Consider the following 26472-nt stretch of genomic DNA (forward strand, 5'->3'; position numbering starts at 1 on the left):
CCTTGAATGCTTTTCGTGCACAGGTTTTTAAAGGATGAAAAGAGGTGTCAAGCTTTTGTATAATTGGCCTCTCGATTCCCATGTGCCTTGCTTATGCACTGCTCATCACTCTCCCCGTGATCACTGTACTGCCCTATCGACAGTTTTAGCCAAACTAATCTCTTCTCCACTAGAACACAAGCTTTTGTGAGCTCCACAACTCTTTATTGAGAACAATACCACGATGATGGTGGCAGCAAGTGGAACACAAGTTTTACTCTGCTGTGACGAGAGTAAACAGACCCCAAGCCCTCACTTTCCTCACAGTCAATCTGACCGTGACGTCACATGTCTCTGCCACAAATGCTAATTGGAAACAAGATCAACACAGCTCTCTACATTGCCTAAAGTAACTATAAGCAGAGCAAACCATAAAGGATCATCAACTAAAACATTACAAATGAAACTGGCTTGGTAGAAAAGCATTCATTTGCTTCACAACATGAGCTGCGAAGCAAATGGACAGAGCTTTACACATCTTTGAGCATGCGAGGCATACCACATGCTTGTGCAACAACACTGTCGAAACACTTTTTCAGTTTAACATGCCGCTTCACAGCCAACAAATATCTATTGTGTCTTCGTGTCCCAAGTTCTCATGCAGTGTCGAAGTATATGTTGGTCATATTACTTTGGCAATGTTAACATCCCTTCTCTTTTGTCAAAATAACCTAAAAAGCTAAGCATGCCCATTTTATGTCTCAATGACTTTCTTATATTGTAAAATAGGAAACAAAGACAATGCGAATTGCCGGCAGACTCTCCAATGCAGCCATTAATGTTCTTACTGGTGCGTAGAAGCAGCAAAAAAAAAAAAGCCTCTAGCCTGAATGCCTTAGTAATAGACCCTATCATATGCAAAAAAGTACCCGTTCACTTCAGTTTTTTTCCATCATGTTGATGCACACATGCACTTCTAACATTCACCTTCATGTTGAAGCACAAATTAGAGAAAGGCTCTGAAAGCACTGCAAGGATGTCTTTATTCAGACAAAGCAAAAACATTTTCACTTAAATGCAGTCACTCACGCATAAACATAGATTCAATATCAGACAATTTTGCAAAAGCCTCTTTCAGGCTGTGCTTGCAGATGTCGAGACATTTTTTTTACAACAAAGTGCAAGTTGAGAAAACGTTAAAGCTTACAGAAAGACAAGCAATGTTAATTTATTTTCAATAGTATTTATCCTTATATACATAGCTCCCTTGAGAAATTCATTCAAACAGTTCAATTGGTGACAGAGTAATGAAATACATAGCTATAACAACATTGTGCTCCAGACCAATACTATTCAGAGAGGTAAAAAAAAAGAAAGAAAAAGTTCGGCCAAAAGGCGAAGCATCGATTGTGATCGCAAATTTGTAGACAGCTATACGAAGTAAGGGTAGTAGTTTATCAGCTGTATAAACTTGTGAACATTAGCTTACTAAATTATCAAGCATGGTGTCCCACACCCGCAAACAAACATGAACACATCTCACTCGATGACCACAATAAACTCGCTGTCAAAATGCTGGAGTGAGCGAGCGAATTGACCTTTGTGCTGCCTCTCGCTTCAATGTGAACTAAGCGGAGAGAACATAGCGCACACAAAGCTATCGGCTGTCGGTGCGCCTAGATGCCTGGACTCTTTCCCCATCCCAGGTTGCTTTTAAGATAGGGCCCGCGCTGCCGTGCCATACACAACAGCCACCGGAGTAGAACACCTCCCTCCACTCCCTCCGGTGCCTTGCATGCGACAGAAAACGGCACACTTCCCGCTTTCCTCCCTTGCGCGTGCGAGATAGAGCCGCCGTCGGCTCACTCTCGCACGCTTTCACTCACATACAGCATACAGCTCGCATGGATGACGCTGTTGCCCTTAGACTTTATACGGAACATCACGGCCACAGCAGAACTGCACCTGGAGTGCCCACATAATTGCTATCGCAATAAAATGACTACCTATGTCTACCGCAAGCCAACAATTTTTCGCGATAGCAATTACGTGGACGCTGCACACAAATTGCCGCCATCGTCATTGGTGTCACTGTCACCGTAATGTTCCGTGTAAAGTTTAAGTGTGATAAGATCGTGGCCTCGCACCGTGTGCTGTAGGTGTAAGGCAGAGATGAGGATTCCGGTTGGTGAGGGGGCGTCTCACGTGCAGGGAGGGGGGTGGGGCGAATGCGTGTGGTCTCCTTGTAAGCGCAAGTGGGGAAGCGGTAAGGTGAGTGCACGCTAGAAGCGGGGGAGCTGGCCGGTTGGCACGTTTCTTCTAGTAGGGGGCGGCTGCGAATAGCAATTGAGCACGACTGTGCAAGCCTATCTTGGAGGTAATCTGCTGTGGGTACAGGAAATGTTCACTGCAATTTTTATGACCAACGAAACTACGAGCCTTGCTTCGTGTTGTTGTTTAACACTTTGTTATCACAATCAATGCTACAATTTTCGGGTGAAACTGCGACATTTTTTTATGCAATCAAGTCCATGTAGTGCAACAAGCTAGTGGTGGGCAATGCAAAATTGGAATACAAGATTAGCATGCATGCTTTTTAAGTTGCTTTATTTCAAAAGAACTTCCAGGTTAATTGATACACTGCTACTGGAATTTGAGTGCTCCAGCATGAAGAGATGGGCACAAGCACACAAACTGTCACGAATTTGATTATAAGTAACAGCTTGCCATACAGATATCCTTTAATAATGCTTCCCATGTAGACAACACAAACCACTGCACATTTCATTGTCCTCATTCTGGTGGCTGGTGGCTCCCATTGGCACCCTTCTTTCAATTAATATGACAAATGGCAGAGCCTGCGTTTATTGTAAGTGTGCCTTCGTCACTCTATTATTTCTACATGGCTCCACATAGTATTCGCCTATTAACACTGGAGCACGAATAACTGGATAACAGCTACGTCAAAGCTCAGAGTTCTCCGGACTTAAGTTTCTCCTACACAGGGCCCGTTTCTATCTCACCAGACTGAAACGAGCAATTACAGTGGAATCTCGTTGATACAACCTTCACGGGAACCTGAAAATAAAACATATCCGAAAATCCTATTATCCGAAAATAATTGTAAATAAAAAACTCGTATATAAGAGAAAAAAACATCACGAAAAACGTATTATGAAGAATCGTATCGAGATTCCACTGCACCATGCTTGCTGTTCATGTATCTTTGTTGTCTTGTATAACTCGCTCTAGAGCAGCGACATCCTTTATGTTGTGTTTACAACACCTGTTAACGCATTCCTTTGTGCCCATCTCCACAGAGCACAACTGCCACTCAAAGCATGAGCGTACGAACACGAAATCATGTCACCGGGGCTTTCTCGGAATCATGGGTGCGTATGTGGCGCCGACAATTTGCCGCCTGGGTGAACGCAGCGGGGCACTTGGTGCACTTGAAGGGCTTCTCCCCCTTATGCATTCGCATGTGGTCTTTCATGTGGGTCACATAGTGCGTGGTGTATGGGCAAAGGTTGCAAAGGAATGGATCTTTCCTCTTTCCACATTTCCTTTCCCGAGCAGTGGCAGCTGCAATGGAACTCCCGAAGACCGGGCGAAACTTGCGTGGCCTGATCCCTTCAGTCTCGGCTGCCTCTTCAGAATTTTCCGTCGCCGACCATAGCTGCAGAAATGATCTGCCCTTGCCTCGAACGCTTCGTCCTGCTGCGGGGAGAGAAAACACTCATGTCACACGGCTGCAGGGAGAGAAAACACTCGTGTCACACTGTAAGGGCCAAACTACAGGGAAGAGTAGATGTGCCCATTAGAGTGACTCACATTTTTATTCCGACAACTTTCCAAGAAGGCTTTACGCCCACTGCTGGTTTTCGTTTTTTTTGTCAGCATCGTTTGGTAATGCGTGGTTTCTTTGAATGCACAATTAATTCGGTAATAAATAACATCAACACCGTCAGTGTTGTCAAAAGATTGAGTTAATGCAGAGTTGATTTGTGAAATTTACCACCAGAGTAGACACAGCTTCTTGCTGTTCACATGGTACAAATTATGAGTGTAACCACCTTGTTAACCTTGTGCTACTGCTTCCACTCTACAAGAGCTTGTACCATGTTGGACGTGGTCAAAATGTATTGGCACGTGTCAAATGCATATCTCTACCATCTGGCTCCAAATAATTTTTCTGTAAGCTCATAGAGATACACTTGAGATTAAAATGTAGATGCAAGAAAAGGGACTATTCGTACCAAGGGGAAAGCACTGCGTCATATGCTGCAAATGTGAGTAATTCATCAAAGACAATGTAGTATGCGAGTTCTTAAACTCCTTGAAATTACTAGAGGTCAGAAACACAGACTGGCTTTGATTTCTGTCAGCAAATAAAAGTTTGAACGAACCAAGTGAACAACAATGCCACACACTTGAGAAGTGTAGACGTGCAGGCCAAGTGGCACAGCATTGTTAAGAATAACATAGCACTAAAGACAGCACAAAGGACTACACATAATAGCACAAGTGCTAACTATCAACTAAGAATAAGATAGAAACCCTCTTTTTATAACACAGTCACAGCATAGGCAAGCATGAATGTGTGATGATACAAGGGTTTTCCAATAAGTCTATTCGAAAGGTAGTCATGTTTCATAGTTTTCTCTTTCCTTCGAGTTGGCTATATTACTTCCTCAATAATGACGAGTGTTCTACCAATGGTGCAGACCAAGAAATGTAATGTTGCTGCAAGGTATGAGCAAGAACAAAGCAGCAGTAAGTGCAAAATATTCAGTTAAAAGTTGTTGGAATAAAAATGTGCATCACTGTATGGAACAGGTTATGTTAAATCTTAAACAACGATAAGCATTCCTATGCCTGGTAATGATGTAATGTGCCTCATAATCAGAACTGCTTTTGACACGTAAAAGCCCAGAAAGAAGAAGATGCAAAGGGCTTGCATTAGCAGCGTTCAAAAAGCACAGAATATACTCAAAAGTACACAGAAATGTGGGACTGTTTGCATGAAGCATTTCATCGGTAAGTTTAGCTATGCTCAAAAAGCTCCACATAAATGACAGCATATTAGGATGCCAAGTGACTTAACAAGTTTCATGCAAATGACACTCTTCAACACTCAGCAACTTATTATATGTAGCAACTTCCTATTGCTTGCACAAAGGTTCATGCTTTGAGGTTATAACTCTGGTTACCCCTCCGAAAAATGGTTTCTGCAACTGCCCCTTGCACTGGTAAGCAGGCGAAAAAATCTCTCAGAACGCAAATTTCTGTATTACGAAATACATGGAATGCGCCCTCAATAAAATACAGAGCGTATTGACTCAGACACAAGTTTCTTAAATGTAAATTGTCAGCAAAAATATTGTAATAAATTTCTTACTACTACAATGCACATTCAACATTGCTAAAATTTAGGGTGGCCAGGCAGACACTATATTTTCCCATAATTTGTAACACAGACACTTACTGAAATGAGCTTGCTGAGCAGATTCAAAGCTGTCAAATTTTATTGATGTTATTGGCCTATGCATTTGATTTGTCTCATCTCTGCTTTCAATGCAGCAAGCAGCTAAAAAGGCACAAGTTACGTTTTCATAGCCTTAAGGAGCTTGTTCTTTACATTTGCTGGTCGTGGGCTACAAAAAATTTAAAATCTTGTATAAAATACACACCTGAATATAACATAATGGACTATTTCATGGCCATGAAATACGAATAGAAGTCTAGTGACGCGCATAATATGCCCAAGAAATGGTTGTGCACAACTAAACAAGGCCAAAAATACAGTTCAATTCATAAGCACTGTGGTACCGAAATAAAGAAGCAATCTTGACATGCCCAAAATATAAAACACATACATTGCATTACATGTTGGACTTAACAGTAAATGAATGCTCCAGAACATCAATTGTTTGTGATTTTCACCAGTGATCAAAAACAAAGCTGCATTTAAAAGTGACAGAAGGCAACATTTCATGCAAGCTTATTTCTACTGGGTGTACACATCACCTGCCCCTTCTTGCAGCAATAAGCTCAAGCTCAAGACATCAAGATTCAAACAGCGGCAAGCACACAACACTGTGTCACAGAATAAAAGGATGTGTGAATAGTAATTTATGAGACTGAATCGAATATGAATCGAACAGTGCCAGTAGCGAATCAACTCGAATACCTTTAGAATAGTTTTCGATAATGAACCAGCCATTCTCAGCATAAATTCAAAACGATCTTTGCAACGCAGAATATTTACAATGTTAGAAAGTTTCTTTTATAACACTGCACATTAATTTTGAAGCATTGCTTATTAAAACACAAATTGAGCATTAGGATAAAGCAAGCAGCTTGTTCGCATACTCAGGTGTCATAGGCGAGTGTGAATAATAGTGGCCACGGTGTAAGGTATATACTCTTTAGGTGGAGACACTTCTCGGCTTGCTTGCTAGACGCGATAGACCAGATGAAGTAGCAACGGCGCGCGTCTGTCGGGCCGGTGACAGCAGCGAATACTTATCGGCGGAACGACGCAACTTCAGTTAGAACGCAGGCGAGAGCTTGCACGGACAAGGAACGCGCACATGCCCTCGCCCCCAAGTTCTATGCTCTCCCCGGTGACCTACTTTTGCGCGTCACTCAATCATTTTGGATTTCCCGCGAAGCACCGGTTGCTATACCAATGGGAGATTAAACCAAAAAAAAGTTTTCTGTGTTGAAGTTGCGTCGTACTGCCGATAGGTATCCGCTGCCGTCACCGGGCCGATCGGCGCGCGCCTTTGCTACTTTATCTGGTCGATTGTGTCTCGCGAGTGTCCTCACCTAAAGAGTATATATCTTACACCGTGATAGTGGCTTAGCTCTAGAAGCCTAGCTCCCCGACTGATGTACAGCATACTCCACTACATAACTTCCCACATTTATTGTCTACTACGGCTGCTAAAAATAAATTCATCCCAAAGTTAGCGGGTTGAGTTAGAAAACTATCTGCAAGATATTCATATTTATGAATAGTGACTACTCGAATTGAAGATCAAATTGAATAAATAGGGCAATATTAGTTTTTTGAAAGTTTCGAATATTTACACACCCCTACAGTTAATAACAAGAATAGCTACACGACTTTCAGAACATCAGTCTCGGTTGACTGCGTTGGTACTGGTTTTCTGGCAAGTTGGAGGTTGCCTGCACAGCGTTTGGAAAGAGCTGCATCACAAAAGTTTTGCATTTCAATCTCGTTTGGGTGTCATGAGCAAAAGTTCTGATACCATGAAAGCAATGTTTGAAATCACTTCTGGTGCTACCGCACTATCTGGAATTTGTACTTGTACTGTGTTGTTTAAACAAGCACATGTGCACTGCGCACATGTTTTCAACTTCGTGCAGCATGTATTGGATGAAAAATGGAGCTTTCCAAAGGATAGAAGATTGTCGCATTTTAGCTCGCAATTGTGCGTTTCAACATCTGCAATCGGCATTAATAAATGAGAAAACAGAAAACCTAGTCATTGCACAGCTCGCTGAGTTTTTAAGTTTCACAATAGATTTAAATTAGCAAGTTCATAAATACTGAGAGTTCACAAAGAAACACTTTATTTAGGGACCATAAAAACTACCATTTTCTAGAAGGTTTATTTTAATTACTAGGTTTATTGTCTGGAAATTGCACAGTGGGTTATGAAGAACGTCGTAGTAAGGAGTTCTGGATTTTTTTGAACTCTTTCACATGCACCCAAACATGGTCTACAAGCATATTTGTATTCCACCCAAATTGGAAGGTAACCACTTTGACATGGAGTTGAATGTCATCCAATCAAAACACAGTGCTTTCTGGCAATGTAACTGTCTGCCATTGAGCAAAAACCAGTACAGTAATGGGCACTTCATAGGAAAGTGCAAAAATTATTGCCACACCATGTCTTCTGCAGTGAAAACACTGTATCAGACCATCATCCAAGCTTTAGGCTACGTAAAATATCTCCCCATTTCAGACATACAAGGATTAACATATAAGCAACAGTGCGAGTTCCAATGCATTCCCTGAAATAAACACGCACTAGAAACAATTCACGCACCTTCCCAAGCAACAGACATGAGAAACAAAACATTGCACCATGTAAGAAATAATACAGCTGATTTGGTTTAGCACCACATATACTAAAATAAGCTACGCCGGGCAGCAGAAGTGGCAGAAGTACACCACTAAATTAGAACACCTTAAAATGGTAAGCTGTTTCTGACATACCGCACTTTGTACCTCTAATTTTGTACACCCAGAAAGTATGGATACTCCATTGTACTTCTTGGCAAGTATTTACTCAAAACACAAGCAATTTGCACAGAAAGCTAACTGCGTGTCCTGCAAGGCACATTGCATAATCTTGCGTAATATTCGCAGAGTTTTATGGCTTCATGTGAAAGTGAACCTAGTGTGGCCGTGCCTTCCTGTACAAGGTCGAACACTGCGCATGAGATCATATTTTCACAGTCATGAATTGTGCTCTTTTGAAACACTAACTATGCACATAGCATTCTTGAATGACCCAGAAGGATAAAAGATTTAAGTTACCAAATAGGTGTTACACACTTTGCGAAAGCACATCACCCGTACAGCTGAAACTCCTTATAACAGCTGAATTTGACACAAAGACACTATTGTACGTATGGTATTCGATATCAACATTTTTTTTCTGCCGCACTCGTACTAGAAAGAAACAATTTAGGTTAAATTTGTTATAGCACTTGGTGAAAAGACCTCACTAGTACAGCCAATCCTCATTATCCCCTCTAGGCGCTGAGTGTTCAACTGCACACGCCAAAGAATAGTGTGTCAAAAGCAAAAGCGCTGATGAAAGTAACATTTTAAAAATGTGTTGCAAGCATCTTGAAACACTTCTGATTGGACCTGTGCTGAAGATTTGAATAGTAAGTGTTAAATTTTTTAGCAGAATGAGTTACAAATTAAATGGCAGGTTGGTTGCCCTCACTTCAGCTTGTCATCACATATGGGTTCACTTTTACTGTTTTTCACAATGTTTTTATGTCAGACATATTATTCAAATGGCAAGATGGGAAGTAGTATGCTAAGCGTGAAATGGGTGATGTTCTCATATCTGACGTTCCCGTACAGGCATGGAGTCCACATTCTATAAACTTGACAAAACACACTAAAAATTGTTAAAATTCTCCATCTGTTCTGAAGATGCTGTGAAAATAAATTTTCAATAGACAGAACTAATTAGTGCCTGAAGGGGATACAATAATGTCGCACACAACACAAAGATATGCGTTATCAACATTTACTCCTTACATGTTGATCTTGGCAAGAAACATTTCCCATTTACTTTGTTATATCCAATAATTCCTTACATCTGTGTTTGTTACACTGCGCTGTATTCAGTGTGACAATTTTTTCTATACATACTGCCAGCAATGTTGACGACAAACGCATGATGGAGAAGAAAGAACAGTGCAACCAGGCATACAGAACAAGAACAGTAATAAAGAATACAGAAACATAAAACATGAAATGTACTACATCAGGAAATGTGTTGGTAGCAAAAACAAATTGCACTCATGCAGAATTCAAGGAAGCAAATAATACTTAACTTCCTGCAACAAGACAACAAATTACTGTATATTCATGCTCCTGCCACACCCCACAACTTTGAGAATAATCGATGAATTTCAGTTCAATTTTATTTTGTATTGCACAATAATTTCAACTGCTTCACTTTTCTCCTAGTAAACAGGTCTTACATACAATCTGAAAAGTTTGCGCAATATGAATAGAAATTCTGTATGAAAAATTTTAATCTTGGATGCCCTCTCACTGCTTGATAATTACATTTGAATGAAGGTGTCACACAACTTTAACATTTCTGCTTCATGTGGGAAAAAAAAATCTGTCAGCCTGATGGCTAACATGGGTGCGTAAAATGTGAAGATTTATTTGCAGGCTTGCATTCCAAATCGAAACTGCTATGGTGGTTTGAATACAGTGAGATGTTTTCAATAAGAGGGGATGAATGATTCCGTATATTGGGTAGGGAAGCACAGTCCAAGGAAATCTGGCAATCCCCTCCTGGCACTTCAGAACTGCAATTTAAGTACGTGAATGGGGCATTGTGTAATCGACCAGAGCATTGTCCGACTCAGTTTTTCTGTGATTAGGCATGCGCCAAAGTGTACTTTCTGATCCCACATGAACGTCTGTGAATGAAACGTTTCCAACTCCATTACCAAATTTCCACAAACTTGTCACATCTGATGAGTGCCACATAGTGAGGCCAACTTCACGGCCACCGATATTGGTGCTTTCAGTGCAACAGTGCCCAAGGTACACTTGGATACACTGGAAATATCAAAGTTTGCAATGTCTAAATGTTGACGTTGCTAGCTTCTTTTCAGGATAAGCAAAAAGAGTTTTGTAGATATGGTGGCCGAACGACACTTGTCCGAGCATATAGACTAAATGGTATGACACGTGCGAGTGCTCAGATAAATGAAGCACTCCTGGTTCCCACAGACTAGCAAGAAAATGGCGTGTTTGTACTCTTAATGAACAAGTAACTGCCATGACACTGAGTGATCCCAAATAAGACTAGTTGTCATCTTGTGCTGTGGGTACAATAACCATTCTGTGTCACCTTTCATATAACTTACTTTAATTCCTTGAATTTACAAAGCCATATTGCTCGAACATTAACAGTGTGTGCATTACCGAGAGGAAGATTGTGAAAGGCATTTAACATCACGAAAAGCTGCACAACAGCTCCATGGCCAAAATAACTATGCCAAACAAACATTTGATTTTTGGCCAAAAGATCTGCAGAGTACACTTCTGTCACTGTGCTTGACTAGATCGATAAAGCTGATAAAAGGCTGATAATAGACTGAAATAAGGCTGATAAGAAGTGCACCTGTCTAAGCTCAATTCAAAACATCCACAACTTTTCCCCAGTCAGCCAATCAACGCACACTGAAAGTCGCATTTTGGAAGTGTTCGATCAAGAACCTAACCCTGGAATCTTAGGGCAAACAATTAACAGACCTTCTCTGTATGGCATGAACAAAATGCAGCCCACTTGTTCAGCTAGCACCAAAGTAGTAACAAAACTACAACACATAATATTTCACCTCATCTCATGAAGAATAAGCAATCAAAGAAAGTATCATAAAGCATAACATTAGAAAGCACAACAAAAAGCAGCAAGAATGGATCAAAAAAGCTGCAGCTGTCAAAAGCATGCACAAAGACCCTACAGAATGACCCACCAGAAAGAAGATACAGAAGTTAATTTTAATGTAGGCATGCATTCTTTTCTCCATAAGCAGCAATGCCAACTTAAAAAAGAAGCGCTGTGCATTGTCAAATCTAAGCATCCCACAGCACGGAATGTTTCTATAGAAAATAGTGTACTCTGAAATCGCAGCACACTTGCAAATATTTGAAATACATGCACAATGTGACTACGACATCCTTAATGAGATGTTGTGCCCCAGTGAGATACCATTAGAGCACTGTACAGGCCATCTTTTCTGGCCCAACTCGACTGCTTCAAACCCGACTTGCACCTGACCCAGGCCTGAAAGATTTAGTCCCTGCCTGACCTGGTCCAGCCCAATTCAGCCCATTAACCCTTTAGCCTAACAAACCATGGTCCAGTTCGCAGTTATTGCGAGGATACTAGCCACGTGGAGATACTTAGCTATGAGAAAGGTTTGACTGTGTGAGGTTTAGCACTGAAGTTGTTGCTGACAAATAAACAGGTAAAAGAACAAGAAACTACATGCTCTATTTATTATACCTGTGCATTGCTGTGTCATATGAATGCCCCTACTGTATATTCCAGATGATTGTATAGCAATATATAGTGGAAAAGAGATGGAGTGAAAACTCGTATAGAGAAGACATAGGTGACTACTGTTGTAACACTCGTATATTCGTATAGAGAAGACATAGTTGACTACTGTTGTACGCACTAGTAGCCATTTCATCTGACTCTTGAATCTCGAATAACAATTGCACAGTACAATGCTAGAATTCCAGCAAACAATTAAAATTGGCATGATTGTAAATTTAAATATGCTCGTCTAGTGGCTTTCAGAATTCCATAATACACTGCTGCTAGCGTGCAGCTCACCTCAAGAAATTGGAGGTCTTAATAGCCCGAGAACCACATTGACCAGAGTTTCGTAGTATTGTGAAGACTGAAAAATTGGAGCGAAGGTGGGCTTGGAATTGGTATCATTTTGTCAGAGACTGAGGAGCGCTGCTAGCGTAACGCTAATCGGTGGAGCATATCGCTAAAGTGTCGTGGCCCGCCTGCCCCTGCTTTTCTCTAGACCGACAGGTGCTACTGACCCAAAATGTGCTAAATGCAGTAATTTTCATAGTGAGCAGTTTTCCAAAGCTACAGATAACATAACTGGGCCTATTTTGGGCACAACTAAAGACCAAGCCGGACTCCGGAGCTCCGAGGGCCAACATCAAAGCGCTCTTATCTGACACAAACCCGGCCCGTGGGCCAGCCCGAGCTTTTGGGTAAGCTCAAGCCTGTGCACTGCTCTAGATACCATTCCAAGACAATAAGCCTGCAAGACCACTGACCTCCAAGCACATGTTTTCTTGGCTGATTGCAGCATTCCATGCCCCTTGCAAAAAGACAATGAGAACATCAGTTACTGCCCTAGCCAACAAGCACAAAATACAGACAAAACTTCAAGACATACGTAACCATATGGACCTATTTATTATGAAAAAAAAAGTTCGAACACACCACAGCAGTGGCGCACCGACGGGGAGGGTTTTGGGTGTTGTAACCCCCCCCCCCCTGAAGCCGAGTTAACCCCCCTCCCCGCCACGCGTCCAGCCTCACCAGTCCGATGTGTAGCTTCAGTGCTCTGTTTACATTGTCATTACAATTCAGGAGGTGGCTTGAGGTCGAATTTTCCCCGGATTAACAAAAACACTATCACTGTCTTGTATTTATTCATGCACTCTTAAACTACTTTGAGTAAAATGCTGAAGAAGAACATCATCATCTTTGGTGTCATTATTATTATATTAGGCATTTTATTTGCTGTTAGATTTTTCTGGCTAAACAAGGAAATTGCATATCATGCAAAATGCTTGCTCCCCACCCCAAATATCCCCCCTCCCCGGCAGAGATCCTAGGTGCGCTACTGCACCACAGGCAATCATGCAAAGTCATTCTTTCGCAACAAACTTCCAGACTCTATATTGAGTTTAACCATGGCTGTGCACTTTTCCGTAATACAAGTTAAAGGAGAAAAGGTCCGTGTGAATCAATAAAAAGTTCACACCCACTTAAAAGCTACTATCCCGCAATGTGCAATAAACTGAAAGATAGAAAGGGATGTCTTTAATGGAATGCTGGAGATCTTTCCCCGATTGACAGCTTGGCATGCTACTCCAGCTATTTTGTTAAAGATATATGCAGTAAATAAATCTAAACATCATAACAATGCCTAATGCAGTGCAAATGAATTCGCTTAATAAGCACTATTTCAACTTCAGGCGGTCATAATGCACTCAAGCAGCATGCTCTGTGGTGAAGCACAGCATGCCTGACTAGAAAACAATAGGAACTGCTCTGCTGAATAGAACTATCGAGTGATGGCTACTGGACAGCATCGAAACCCGACTGCTTGCATTCATTGTGAGCTGTTCTCAGGTCATGCTACAATAATCGCAAAAAAAAAAAGCAAGCATCAATCGCTCACAGGGATGATGAAAATAACGACATGTCATTATAACCAAGTCAATGTTATGCACCTCAAATATACAATATACTAGACAGTGCTCATCATTATGATATGTAATCCATGGGTGCTGGGCTACACAATAGGGTGACAAGCAGTATAGGCTTTGAAACCCAAGGCGAAAATGCATTCAAGCTTTTTCAAGCCACTGACAAATGTGGTTTCCATGATGTTTCTTCGAGATCTGTGCTTTGAAGGAGTACTTACACAATATTCTTCAGTGCACATAGGTACTATCAGCATAAACTAAAATGTGAACAATACCGACACTACTCCAATGCATTGTTCCGTTTCTAGGTTCACCTGCATTTGTAATAGTCTCTATTCAGACTCCAAAACTGTAAACTTGGTGCTATACTCAATGCTTATTGACAGGCTACAAAGCCATTACACGACGCACTTGCATGTAATTATGCATATCAGGTGTTTTAATTTGCTATCTTTGCATTTCATTTTATACTTATGGTACCTAGGTACTTTGTATGCATACATACCTCCGACCTATTACTAGCGGCAAATATTGCCAAAAGCATATCTGGAATAGAAGCTAAGAGACTATGCATATAAATTACTTGAAACCACAGGGCCTAGAGATAGTGAGAACACATGTGTTGTACCTCGTACACTCTCGCTAGTAACGCTCCATGAGGACCGCTCGCAGTCATTAGCTGCAATGCCTACGCGTAGCCCAATACAGAAAGAAGTTTCCTGCTGGACTACTTGCCTTATAAGCTGTTAACTCCTCGTTTTCCGGTGTACGGTGTCACAGATTGACTGCAGAACAGAGGCACCTACTAGTGACCTCCTTACCATCGTCTCGCACAAGCTGCCCCAGTCCTATGCCTGAAAATATCCTGATCTCGCTGCATGCCCCCTATTGCATTTCCTTTCCCCCTGGCACTCATTGTAGTACTCCGATAGACTACTGATAGCCTGCTCTACACCATTGCACAATCTGCCTGACTCTGTTCTTTTCACTTGAATGCAACTATAACATCAACTACCCATATCAGCTGTATAACAGATACTGCCGTCTTCCCGTCTCTTAACAGTCGGCGTATCCTTTTACCGTTTACCGCTTGTAAACTGGTCCCCAGTCTTCTTTCAAGTTTCATTCTTATCATCCAAGTTATGGCCTCATTGGTTAGCACTAATAAAACAAATGGATTTATGTACTTCTTCAAGGACTGATAAACTACCTATCAAAGCCAATAAGTCCGAAAACAAATTAAATTGTATGGTTAATTTTTCAAGATAATAAAGGTGCAAAAGACAAGGCAGAGAAAAAATGTATCTGTGTGCCTTCTTTTTCCGTCTGTTGTCAGCGTTGTTACAGTCTTCAAGAATGAATCCCAACCAACAAGCCCTACTTGCTGCATTTCTAAATTATAGGCCCTTTTCATAATTGTAAAGCTAGCTTTCCCATGAGGCAGTTTGGACAGCTAATAGCAATGCAGTCATTTTTTGCAATCCACACATACTAGCACTGTTTACTTGTCCTACAACATGAAAGATATAGTCATGGCTCACGTGGTTATACATGCCAAATTTCCCAATTTTTTTTAATCTCTACGAATTTGGGCTCATTTTACAATTTCGTGAATGTTTTCATCACTATTCAAAAAATAAATTTGATTCTATTCTCATGAAAGTTTTGGTGGTTGGTCTCCGAACCTACATTTGGAAGGCTTACGATTTTGAAAGGATGCAAGAGGAGTAATGGCTGCGAGCAAGTTTATGCAGACTGAAGCAAGCAACATCGGCAACAAGTTGCTGAAAAAGTCGATGTGAATAGAAACACTGCATTGCTTGTCAGTCTTTGCTGTTCAATGTTTGCTGCTGCTTGAGTGCTTTACATCTAAAGGTAAATTTAGATCTAAAGACAAATCATTAGTGAAGTGAGTGCTGATCCCATGAAAGGCAGGTGCTGAGGACAAGCTTTAAAGAAGCGTGTGCTATACCTGTTGCTTTGTGCACGAAGGTTTTTGCAAGTTATAAAGTTCATAGGTTGGCAAGTGTGCTCATGATGAAAGCATGCACAAGAGTCAGGTCCCAGAGTGTGCTGCTAAACACTTTGACTTGATCTAATCACGATCTAATCGCGCAAGAACACTAAGCAGAAAGACATTGTAGACAACCTCGAGCAATAAAAATATATTGGAATTCATTCATTTTGCCGCTGTTTGTCATTTCGACCTTTTGAATTAACGGGAGTCGACTGTGAAGTTGCCATCATGCACTCAGTACCCAATTTCCCACAATAAACATCAAACATTGGTGATGACGGTGGAGCTTTTACCCTGTAAAGGAAAGGCTTGAGCACCTTTTCCTCCATACCACACTAAGTGGAAGCACAATATGTAGCGAACTCCAACATCTACAGCAGCAGCATGTGCAAATCCCTTGAATGCTTTTCGTGCACAGGTTTTCAAAGGATGAAAAGAGGCGTCAAGCTTTTGTATAAATGGCCTCTCAATTCCCATGTGCCTTGCTTATGCACTGCTCGTCACTCTCCCCGTGATCGCTGTACTGCCCTATCGACAGTTTTAGCCAAACTAATCTCTTCTCCACTAGAACAAAAGCTTTTGTGAGCTTCACAAGACTCCTTATTGACAACAATACCACGATGATGGTGGCAGCAAGTGGAACACAAGTTTTACTCTCCTGTGACGAGAGTAAACAGATCCCAAGCCCTCACTTTCCTCACAGTCAATCTGATCGTGACGTCACTCATGTCTCTGCCACAAATTCTAATTGGAAATATAAGATCAACACAGCTCTCTACATTGCATAAGTAACTATAAGCAGAGCAAACCACAAGGGATCATCAACTAAATCATTACAAATGAAACTGGCTTGGTAGAAAAGCATTCATTTGCTCCACAACAGGAGCTGTGGAGCAAATGGACAGAGCTTTACGCATCTTTCAGCATGCGAGACATGATAACCTAAAAAGTTAAGCATGGCCATTTCATGTCTCAATGACTTTATTATATTGTAAAATGGGAAACAACGCCAACGCGAATTACCGGCAGGCTCCCCAAAGCAGCCATCAGTGTTCTTACTCTGGTACTTTAGAAGCAGCAAAAGAAAGCTCCGATCACTTTGGCCTGATCTAATCACGATCATGATCGGTGCCACCATTAGTTGGGCAAATAAGAAAAGCGTGCTAGCAAGCATACTAGCAGATTTGGAAATGGTTTTATTGTGGGGTTCAACATCTTGAATACACACACTGTGCTACAAAGGACAATTTTGACTACCTGGTGTCCTACTAACTACTACTAACTAGCACCCAAAAAGCGCAGTACTTGAGCATTTAATTTTGTCCCCCAGACTCCTTCCCCTGGAAAGCAGCCATCACAGCAAGGCATCGAGCCTGAAACTTCTTGTTCTGCAGCCCAACGACATGACTGCTAAGCTACTGTTGCAGGTGTAAGTCACGAAACAAAATTTGTGGCAGTACCCCTTGAAACTGCCAAGGAAGGCTCTTTTCTCTTTCTTTTCGTTTTGTAAGTTTACTGCAGGTTGTACACTTCCTCAGGGGACAAACCTCGCTTTCCGAATAGAGGCACGTGCAAGCGCAGCACGTTGGTGAGGCTTCTTGGGTTCGTGGGTGACCAAGTGCCGCTGACAGTGTGCCCTCTGTGTGAACGAGGCTGGGCACTTTGTACACTTGAAGGGCTTCTCTCCACTGTGAACCCGCATGTGGTCCTTGAAGTGGGTCGAATAGTGTGTCGCGTATGGACACAGGCTGCAGTGAAGCGGTTCTTTCCGCTTCCCGTTCCTGTAAACTCGAGCACCACTCTCTCCGACACCTTGTAAGAAAGGATGCCCGCTTGGCTCGGAATCGCCCGCCTCCTCGGAAGGATCCACCGTCCATGACTGGTGAAACGAAGTGCCTTCACCGCAATTCGTCGGTGCTGCGGCATCTGTGGGAGATAAATGACAACGCTGCAGTGAAGGAGCCAAGTTAGGCCATGCTCAGGAATACATGCTACACTTGCAAGATGAGTGGTTAACCATTTGCGGGGAACGACTTCTGAGGTTCGCGACACCTGTTTTCTTTTTTCTTTGTGTGTGTGTATTTTAGTGCGATGGAAAGTGCATCATCTATGGTGCCCAATCCAGTAGCGGTTATGTGGAAAGCGCTGTAGAACAGTTTTTAATTTTTTAAAAGCTTTTCAATCTGGATTGTGCTTATGTAGTCCGATGACAAGAAATCACTGCCCCTTCCACTCCGTGAAGATGGTTGAACAGCAAAGCTGCCTCCCGGCATTGCCGATGTGTTTCCGCGTCTCGGGCGCGCACTTCGGCATCGGCCTCCCGGCGCTGCCAATTAAACTCGGCATCTCTGGCGTGCAGCTCGGGGTCGCCCTGCGACGACGAGCCCGTTCACGTGCCAACTCTCGCTGATGCTCGCGGTAGGCAGCTTCTTCCTCAGGAGTATGCACCACTCGTGGTCTTCCCATAGTTGTAGCTGGGATGGAATGTGCAGAACCACTAATCCAAAGCTCGGCCAACTCTCGGACGTCCCTTCTCCAGTCCATGGTCCCCCGAAGCTGCTGCTTCCCATCTCCAGAGCACAGCTGGAGATGCAACTGTCTTGCTTCTCATCCACGTCAGCAATGCCAGCTCTTCCGCCTTCCTCTCCTTTTCATTTTTTCTCAGGCGCTTCTCACCTTACATCTCCATCACCATTTCACCAACCGGTGTCGTCGTCTTCACGTATGCACACATGCTTTGCTAGTGATTCATGAGAACCAGTCAGAACCTCAAACATTGTTATTTTGTAATATTGCAGCACACTTCGAAACAATGACATAACACCGAATGAATAAACACAAGCACTGTTAACAGCTCTTGTGTTTGTTCAATCTGTGTTATGTTGTTGTTTCAAAGTGCGCTGCAATATTCCATCCAGGCTAACAAACTAGCCCACCAGTACGTCTTAAAGGGCCCCTAAACCACCTCAGATATTTTTTGAACATTTAAAGTAAGCATGCGCATCGAGTTCAGAATGCCGTCACGATCAACGATGCCAAATGCTGCAGCACTATGCGCCGCGGGCGCGCCACAAAATAAAAAAAACAATGCCGTCCTCCTCTCCTGGCTTTTCCGGTATCCCCAGCGGTCGGCACAATGTCATCAGGGTGCATCTGGTGATGTCAACGGTGGTGACGATGTCCATTGGTCGAACAAGAACCTACGACTTCCAGTTAGTCTGCTAGCAGGTACGCGTGCTCCCTGCCTTTCCTCGTCGTGTTGCTCGCTTGTGCGCACTTGCAAGTCGGTAATTACAGCCCACAATGCAAGTGCGGGCTGCAATTGCTGGCGGCTAAATTGGTCACATTCCAACACAGTCGTGCTTAGCGGTCTGATTAGCTGCGCGAACAGAGTCCGACAGTGTTGGCCTTTCTACACGTGCGTGCAACACAGGGTCCGTAGCGGCGCGCTTCGCATGGGCACAGGCCGGCACGGCAGCAACAGCGGGTAGCGGAGAAGCCCTGAGTCGCTCGTAGCTAAGGCTCGTCCACGTTACCGGCACGGTAACTCACCGCACGCCATTTGCCATTCGTGGGCCATCGTTCGACGGCAGTTTTGCTCGCGAACGGCAAGATTTCCTTGCTGTAGAGAGGATGAGACCGGGACCCATTTGTGCGGCAGCCTCACTGCCGCTGATCGCTCGAATGCGCCGATATCGTCCCTAGGCCTTTCCGTTTCACTTCAAAGCTAAAGCGAACGGCGCTTCAGAACAAATTACCGACGCTCGCAAGCCGCAACATTTTCTTATCCTTGTTATTGCTCTTTGCAATAATTGTACGCAAAGAAGAAAAATGCGCTGATATTAGCAGCGCCATCGGCTGCAATGCGAGCACAGCCGAGCCAGTCATCTCCCGTCAGAAGCCGGGCACTGCAGCTGAGCTCGACAAGTATCGGAGCTCTCGTTCATGTTTAACCTTTGACAGTGGATATCGCTCTTCATAAAATGTACAATTCATGCATCGCTTTATCTAGCGGAAATTATTTTTCTTAGGACAGAAGCTGCAGCCGATGTTTTCGTTGTCGCAGTGGTGGAGGTGCGCAGCTTCGCGGTCATCAACCATCCCGTTGATCGTGCTTTGGATGCACTTTGGACACCTCTCGTGCGGCAGACGTTCTATGGCACTGGAGGCCGGTTCGCCGTCGGTATATTTGCCGCTAGCGTGGATGTGCCTTAACCGGTAGTGGACAGTGTTTTGAGAAGCGCGTCGGCGATGACGTATGTCACGTGACATTTGGAAGAGCACTCGGCGAGGAGGAGAGACCAGCTAACGAGGAGAGTAGCGAAGGAAAGAGCAAAACGAGCGAGGGCCGTGTTTCAATCAAACGCGTGTAACTCCACTATTACGGCACCATTTCCAAAAATTCTTGCGGCTACGTGTTCGTTGTAGACTCGTGCACAACTGCAACACAAGAACTAAATTTCCACCTCTGGGTGGTTTAGGGGCCCTTTAAGCACTGCTATATGTTGTTCACCTGTTGAAGAATCCCATTCATGCAACCTCTTCCCATCGTAGGCACACACGTAATAAATTACCGGCTTTGAACATAAATTCCGTGTTCACATTCCTATTGGCACTCTTCATATCTTTTCGTGGCGATATTGGGCTCAACCTTATAGATTTTACATCCATTTAGGTGGGCTTAAGTCAAGAGAGGTCAAATTCTAGCCAATGACCCCCTTGTAAAAGTGTAATTTAGAAAAAAAATTTCTGAGTGCCCTGCAAGGATGTCTTTATTCAGAAAATGAGAAAACACTTTCCCTTAAATGTGCCATGCATCAACATTATCAGGGTTTGTGCAACGAAGTGCAACCATATGAACATATTTTGGCAGTAATTTAAGATCTGGACATGGATACTTCTTTTCAAAAGAAACAAGTTGAGGAAATTTAGTTCACAATATAAGACAAGCAGCATAATACAAGACAAGCAATGTTTACTAGTTCGTAATTTAACCTTACATAGCTCTCTGTACAAAATTTCACAAAGTCGATTACAATACTATGAAATAGGAGACTTCGTGGCAAAGTTGACATATGTAACCATATGAACATATATATTGCTCTTTACTACCATTCAGAAAGGCAAGATATACTAATAAAGATAGCAAGCCAGCATTCTTCTGCTGCAATCAAAACCAAGTGCAACAAACTAGTGAATGGCAATGCAAAATGGAAACACAAGACAAACATGCATATGTATTTCAAGCTACTATATCTCAAATGAACACATTCCCGGGTTAGTTGGCACACTGCTCTTCAATGTCAGTGCTCAAACATAAAGAGATAAGACAAAAGCCCATAGTCATGGAGTCGATAACCGAGATTGCCAAATAGTGGTTTTTCAATAATGGCCAACACTTGGGCAGCGTATGCCTGCTTCAAGTTAACATCAGGAATACGGAGCCTTTGTCATCCTGTCTATTCGAGGTGGAGCACTGCTATTCAACAGCAATGCTCCATTTTGCTGAATAATCGATTCGCCTGTATTCAACTTCTACATTGAGCCCTTTTCCATTTCGTCAGACCACGAAAAACAATGCTCGTGTAAATATATGTCTGCCTTTGCGATTCTGTTTAAAGCACTGGGGATCATTATGACCCTTTATATAATTAACACAACATATATTAATGCGGTTTTTTCCCCACACATCTGCACAACATGAGTGCCATGAGCTTTCAAGCACGAGCTAACACGAGCATCACACGGACATAATTAAGTCAGCGAGGTTTTCCGGCGCAAGTGGGTGAGTACGTGGCGCCGACAGTGTGCTGCCTGCGTGAACGCGGCAGGGCACTTGGTGCACTTGAAGGGCTTCTCTCCGCTATGTGTTCGCATGTGGTCTTTCATGTGGGTCGAGTGACGCGTGGTGTATGGGCAAAGGCTGCACAGAAGTGGATCTTTCCGTTGGGCAATTTTCTTTCCCTGAACAGCAGCACCTTTATTGGCGTTCCCGACGACCTGGCGAAACTTGCGTGGCTTGTTCGGTTCAGTCGCGCCTGCCTCTTCGGCATTCTCCCGCACCGTCCACCACTGGAGAAATGACCGCCCCTGGCCTCGAGTGCTTCGTCCTGCTGCAACTGCGTGGAGAAAAAAAAAACACCCAAGTTACACTGGAAAGGCCCAGCCACAGGGCTGAGTAGGCCCATTGATGACAGTTACTCGCATTATTATTTTGACTCCCAAGAGAGGAAAACAATGTGCTTACTACTGGTTTGTTTAGGCTCACGGCAAGGAAACATTTTCTTGGTTCCCATCATTTAGTGAAAGATCGCCTCCTTACTTATTCTGGGAAGAAATGGCAAACCACTTCCATATGCACATGACGCCATCAATATCGGGTGTGTTCCAAATCTCCGCGTAGATGGATACTTTGGCATCTTCGCTGGACAATTACCAGCTTGTGTGTCAATCGTGTCGCAGACACAAGAAGATAGCTTTGAGTAGACAGCATCAAAGTCTGCAATAGTGCGGGATACTCTGTTGTCTAGCGAGCAGATGACACAGGCGAGTGCAACTATGGGAGGCTGTGCAATGGTATAAAGTCGTGCAAGCATGGTTAAAAAGATTGGCTATTGTATTGAATGTCTGTAGACGTGGTCAGTGTGTGAAACTGTAATGCCTGAAATCTATAACAAGCTTGAGGGTAACAAGAAGATGGAGGCTTGAAGTGATTAGCAGCGATAAAACAAGGAATGTAGCTGAAGCCACCGTTTTGATAAGGCAACATGTCTTAGTCAGTGGAGGAGGGCGGCATTATTTAATTGCTATAGAGGGGCAATAGATAGGGAAACTAATGCTAATTTAGAAGCCTAGCTGATAAAAATGAAAAAGGTTTCAAACACACAAGCATGCATTGATGATACCGCAGGCCCATCTTTTGGGGAAAACAAAAAAGTATATGCTGTTTGAAGATTTGAAAACAAAAGGAGAACAAAAAAGTCAAAAGAAAATAACTGGTAGAAGAAACTGAGTTTTATAAAGACATGTTCAGTTGGGAGGGAAGGTACGAATACACATTCTTTTTTTAGAGCTTAGGGGGGAAGAAACAACATTAATCAAATATGAAATAAATGAAACAAGACACTTATATTGGAAGAAAAGTAGATAAGTAGAACCTAGCTTGTAAGAAAAAATTAATATTAAAAAAATATCAAATGAAGTCAGAAATTGGGAGGCGACATTGGCCAATGCTACTAGCAACACGGGCACCTCTTTTTTGAGCAAAAACTGGCAAAAAAATTCTCATTCCTTACGTACGTCTGCTGTAACAGTAACAATAGAAGGCAGACAATGGCTGCCACATCGCTTTCCAAAAGCGAGGTGCACAAGTCATTAAAGTTTTTGCTGTGTTATCTGTAATGACAAAAAGCAAGCAAGCATAAAATGAGAGCTGAGTGGAATAACTGACTTTGGGGTATGCTGAAATTTGACTTTACAGCTTACTTTTGCATCCGAAATTGTACGCCAAGCGGTGAACAATGCCTAGGTGGACTCACGTTTCGATACACAGATAGTTACAGAAATGAAGCTGCCTTCTAAAACATTAGGTTACAAAGCCTTGCTTGCAGGAATGAATTGGAACACACCCGTGGTTGCTGAAGAAGTAAGCTGATGTGGAGACGTGGGCTAGCCTTGTGCCTGTCGGCAACTACAAGTTTGGAGAAACCAGGCGAACAACAATGGGAAGTACTCGCCAAGTGCAGCAGTGCAGGCAAGTTGATGAAGCATTCTCATGGATTAAATAGCGCAAACAGGAGAGACAGAAGACGAAATAACACAAGCACTAACTTTCAATAAGAAATACATTGGGAGACCCTTTCTTTGCCAAACAGTTGCAGTGCAGGCATGCATGAATGTCTCGCAAAACAACAGCATAAGTTGTGATGAATTCCTTGAAATAAACACACACACTAGAAACAATTCATTCACTTTTGCAAACAACAGAATTGAGAGACAGAAAATACTCCGCCATGAAAGAAATAATACTGGTACATTGGTTTTAGCATCACACAAGGAAAAAGCCACACCAAGCAACCAAAGCTGCACAAGGACATCCATAAATTAAAGCATAATAGGAGGATGAAGTGCTTCTCTAATACAAGCATCACCCAAAAAATAATGCACTGCACATAATTTCTTCGTAAGCATTCACTTAAAACAAGAAAAACTTGCAGAAAAATTCAACTGAATTTTATGCGACACATTACTGTTTGTAATATTCTAGCTTTATATAATCAATTCCACAACTAATATTATCATTGCTTATAATTTACCTAATTACAACTGGTTGTTACATTCTTATAACATACACTTAGGTTAAGCTAAATTCTGATTATGCAAAAGCAAGCATGGCGCGAGCATGCCTTCCTGTACAAGCCTGTGTATGGCACATAAAACCATGTTCTCACAACCATGAAATGCACTCTTGACACAGTAACATCGTACACTTCATTCTTGAGTGGCCCATATAGATCAAAGTCACAAGGCACCAAACATGTACTGCAGAGGGTCGTCCACACTTGGCGAGAACACATCAGCAGCACAGTCAAAACTCATAATTAAGGTCATCAGACACACACACCTTCATTCCATTCAAAATTCGTTAGAGCAACATATTTCTTACACAGTGATATTGGCAAGAAATGCGCAGCAGTGACGAGTGCATAACGGGAATGCTTAACAGGGAACATGGGCCTTCGAGGCAAAAAGAAATTTGGCAGGGACACCGAAGACTGCTTACATGCAGGAATGCGAAGTCGTACTGTTTGTAGACCTCGGAACATCATGAAATCTCTCATTTTATAGACTCATGACGAGGTGCCATTTACTTCACATTGACTGCACCATCACGTGCTTAATGACGTACGCACCAGGCCACACCTTAAGTCAACCAGATGGCTGCGACGTGACGTGTGCAATGATGCATGCATTAGGCACACGTTTAGTCAGCCAGAACCGTGGAGCTGCCGTGGCGTCAGGGAAGCGTGCTCGTCTCGCACCTCGGAGGCCCGGGTTCGATTCCCACCCAGACCGAAACGTACATTTTCTTTTCAAAGCCATTAAGTTACTTTGTTTACAGAAACTTCCCTGAAAAATTTCATGTCAATCTGAGCATTTTTGGTACTATCTTTCGGTCACGCCGACCACGACGAATTTTCACGTAATGGGGCATATAGTGCTCACACATTAAAAAACATTAATTTACAGTTCTGTTATTTTTTTTAATCTACATATCATGTCGTGCCTGCTGGTAAAAACAAAAACTAGCTCAAACTGACGTGTTGTCCAGAAAAAAAAAAGTATTTATCCTATGAACTGCCCAGCTTCACCTATGAAAGCGCTGAAAATTATTTCTTTGAAGAATGTGCCGATCTAAAAGCACTACACAAAGAAAGAAGATGGAAATACAAGTTTACAGGACAAAGTGCAAATAAGAGGTGTTTATTTTTCGCACATTTGTCAATTTATCTGGGTACATGATGAGCAAGATAGCGATAGAACATCACACACCATATTGTTCTTCCGCGCTCCGTCAATCGAATCAATTTTCACAAGCGATAGACAGATATATGGTGCACTCAGACATCTTTCTGCTCCCAGTGAAGCCATGACTGTGGATTCAAAAATTATTCTTTCTTTGTCGTCCTTTATTAGCTCTAAGTGCTTTTTTTTTTTGTTCTGGAAAGCTGCAGTGTGCATGAGCATCTGAAACACTCTCATTCATGGTGCCACACTTAGGCGATTTTTCTCAAGCTAATGCCAGTGAAAAATGACATGATTCAAAGTAGTTCTACACTATACCCAATTCAACTTGTCTCTCCCAATGCACTGCACGTTCTTGTGGAAACCGGAAGCATGCGAATGGTTTTTTTTTTCTTTAAACTAGTTTTAACCTGAATGAGCTAGTTCAGAAAGTTCTGAACAGGTTTGAACCATTACAATTTTTATTCCTGAACTGAAACTGAAGTGAAACGAAAAATGTGAACCCGAACCAGAACCGAAACGTAACACGTTTCTATTTGACGGCCTGGGTTAGCACTGACAGAACGCACTGATTGATATACTTTTCAAGGACTCTCTGGATGCTTCTCGTCAGAGCTTCCAAGTCAAGAACCAAAGCATAAGGTTAGTCTTGAAGCTGCGCACTTAGCTGCGAGCGATGCTACAGTTGAAGGATCCAGATTAAACATGGGCTTCTTCGATGTTACAAGAGCATTTTTACATTCTGCCCAGTATGCAAATGGGACAGTCGAACCCTCGACCTCTTGCTCAGCAGCACAAGGCCAATGGTTCTCGATGCCACTCAGTCACCTCGGTTCCAGTGAGTTGAGAAAAAAAGAAGTTTGTCCAGTATACCATCAAGTTGCCAGGCAATGCCTTATTAATATTTTGCAAGTTTACTGCAAGTTCTGTGCTTCCTCAAAGGATAATATTCGCTCTACAATGCACGGGTACAATCCTCACTGGGTAACCTCAGGTTAAGATGGCACAAGCGATCTCTTTCAGGGACGTCAAGATCACACTAGTCGATTCACTGCTGAGACTATGAATGTGAGCCAGATTTAATGAACGCAGTAGCTCTGTGAAAAGAAAGGATTCATAAAGCTTAGGATCATCGACGCATTTCATATCAGGAGGAAGGAGA

General features: G+C 42.6%; 1 protein-coding gene across 1 annotated transcript; it reads right to left on the reverse strand.

The window, feature by feature from the left end:
* Positions 1-997: 997 nt before the first annotated feature.
* On the reverse strand, positions 998-21932 carry LOC119466379 (zinc finger protein 513; the record flags this gene model as incomplete). Its single annotated transcript, XM_037726886.2, has 4 exons — positions 998-3699; positions 12605-12648; positions 17333-17711; positions 21764-21932. Coding segments are annotated over 4 exons (951 nt in total), but the record flags the coding sequence as incomplete, so codon positions are not given.
* Between the last annotated feature and the right edge of the window lie 4540 nt (positions 21933-26472).

The sequence above is a fragment of the Dermacentor silvarum genome, chromosome 10 (assembly GCF_013339745.2).
Source record: "Dermacentor silvarum isolate Dsil-2018 chromosome 10, BIME_Dsil_1.4, whole genome shotgun sequence".
NCBI classification, from domain to species: domain Eukaryota; kingdom Metazoa; phylum Arthropoda; class Arachnida; order Ixodida; family Ixodidae; genus Dermacentor; species Dermacentor silvarum.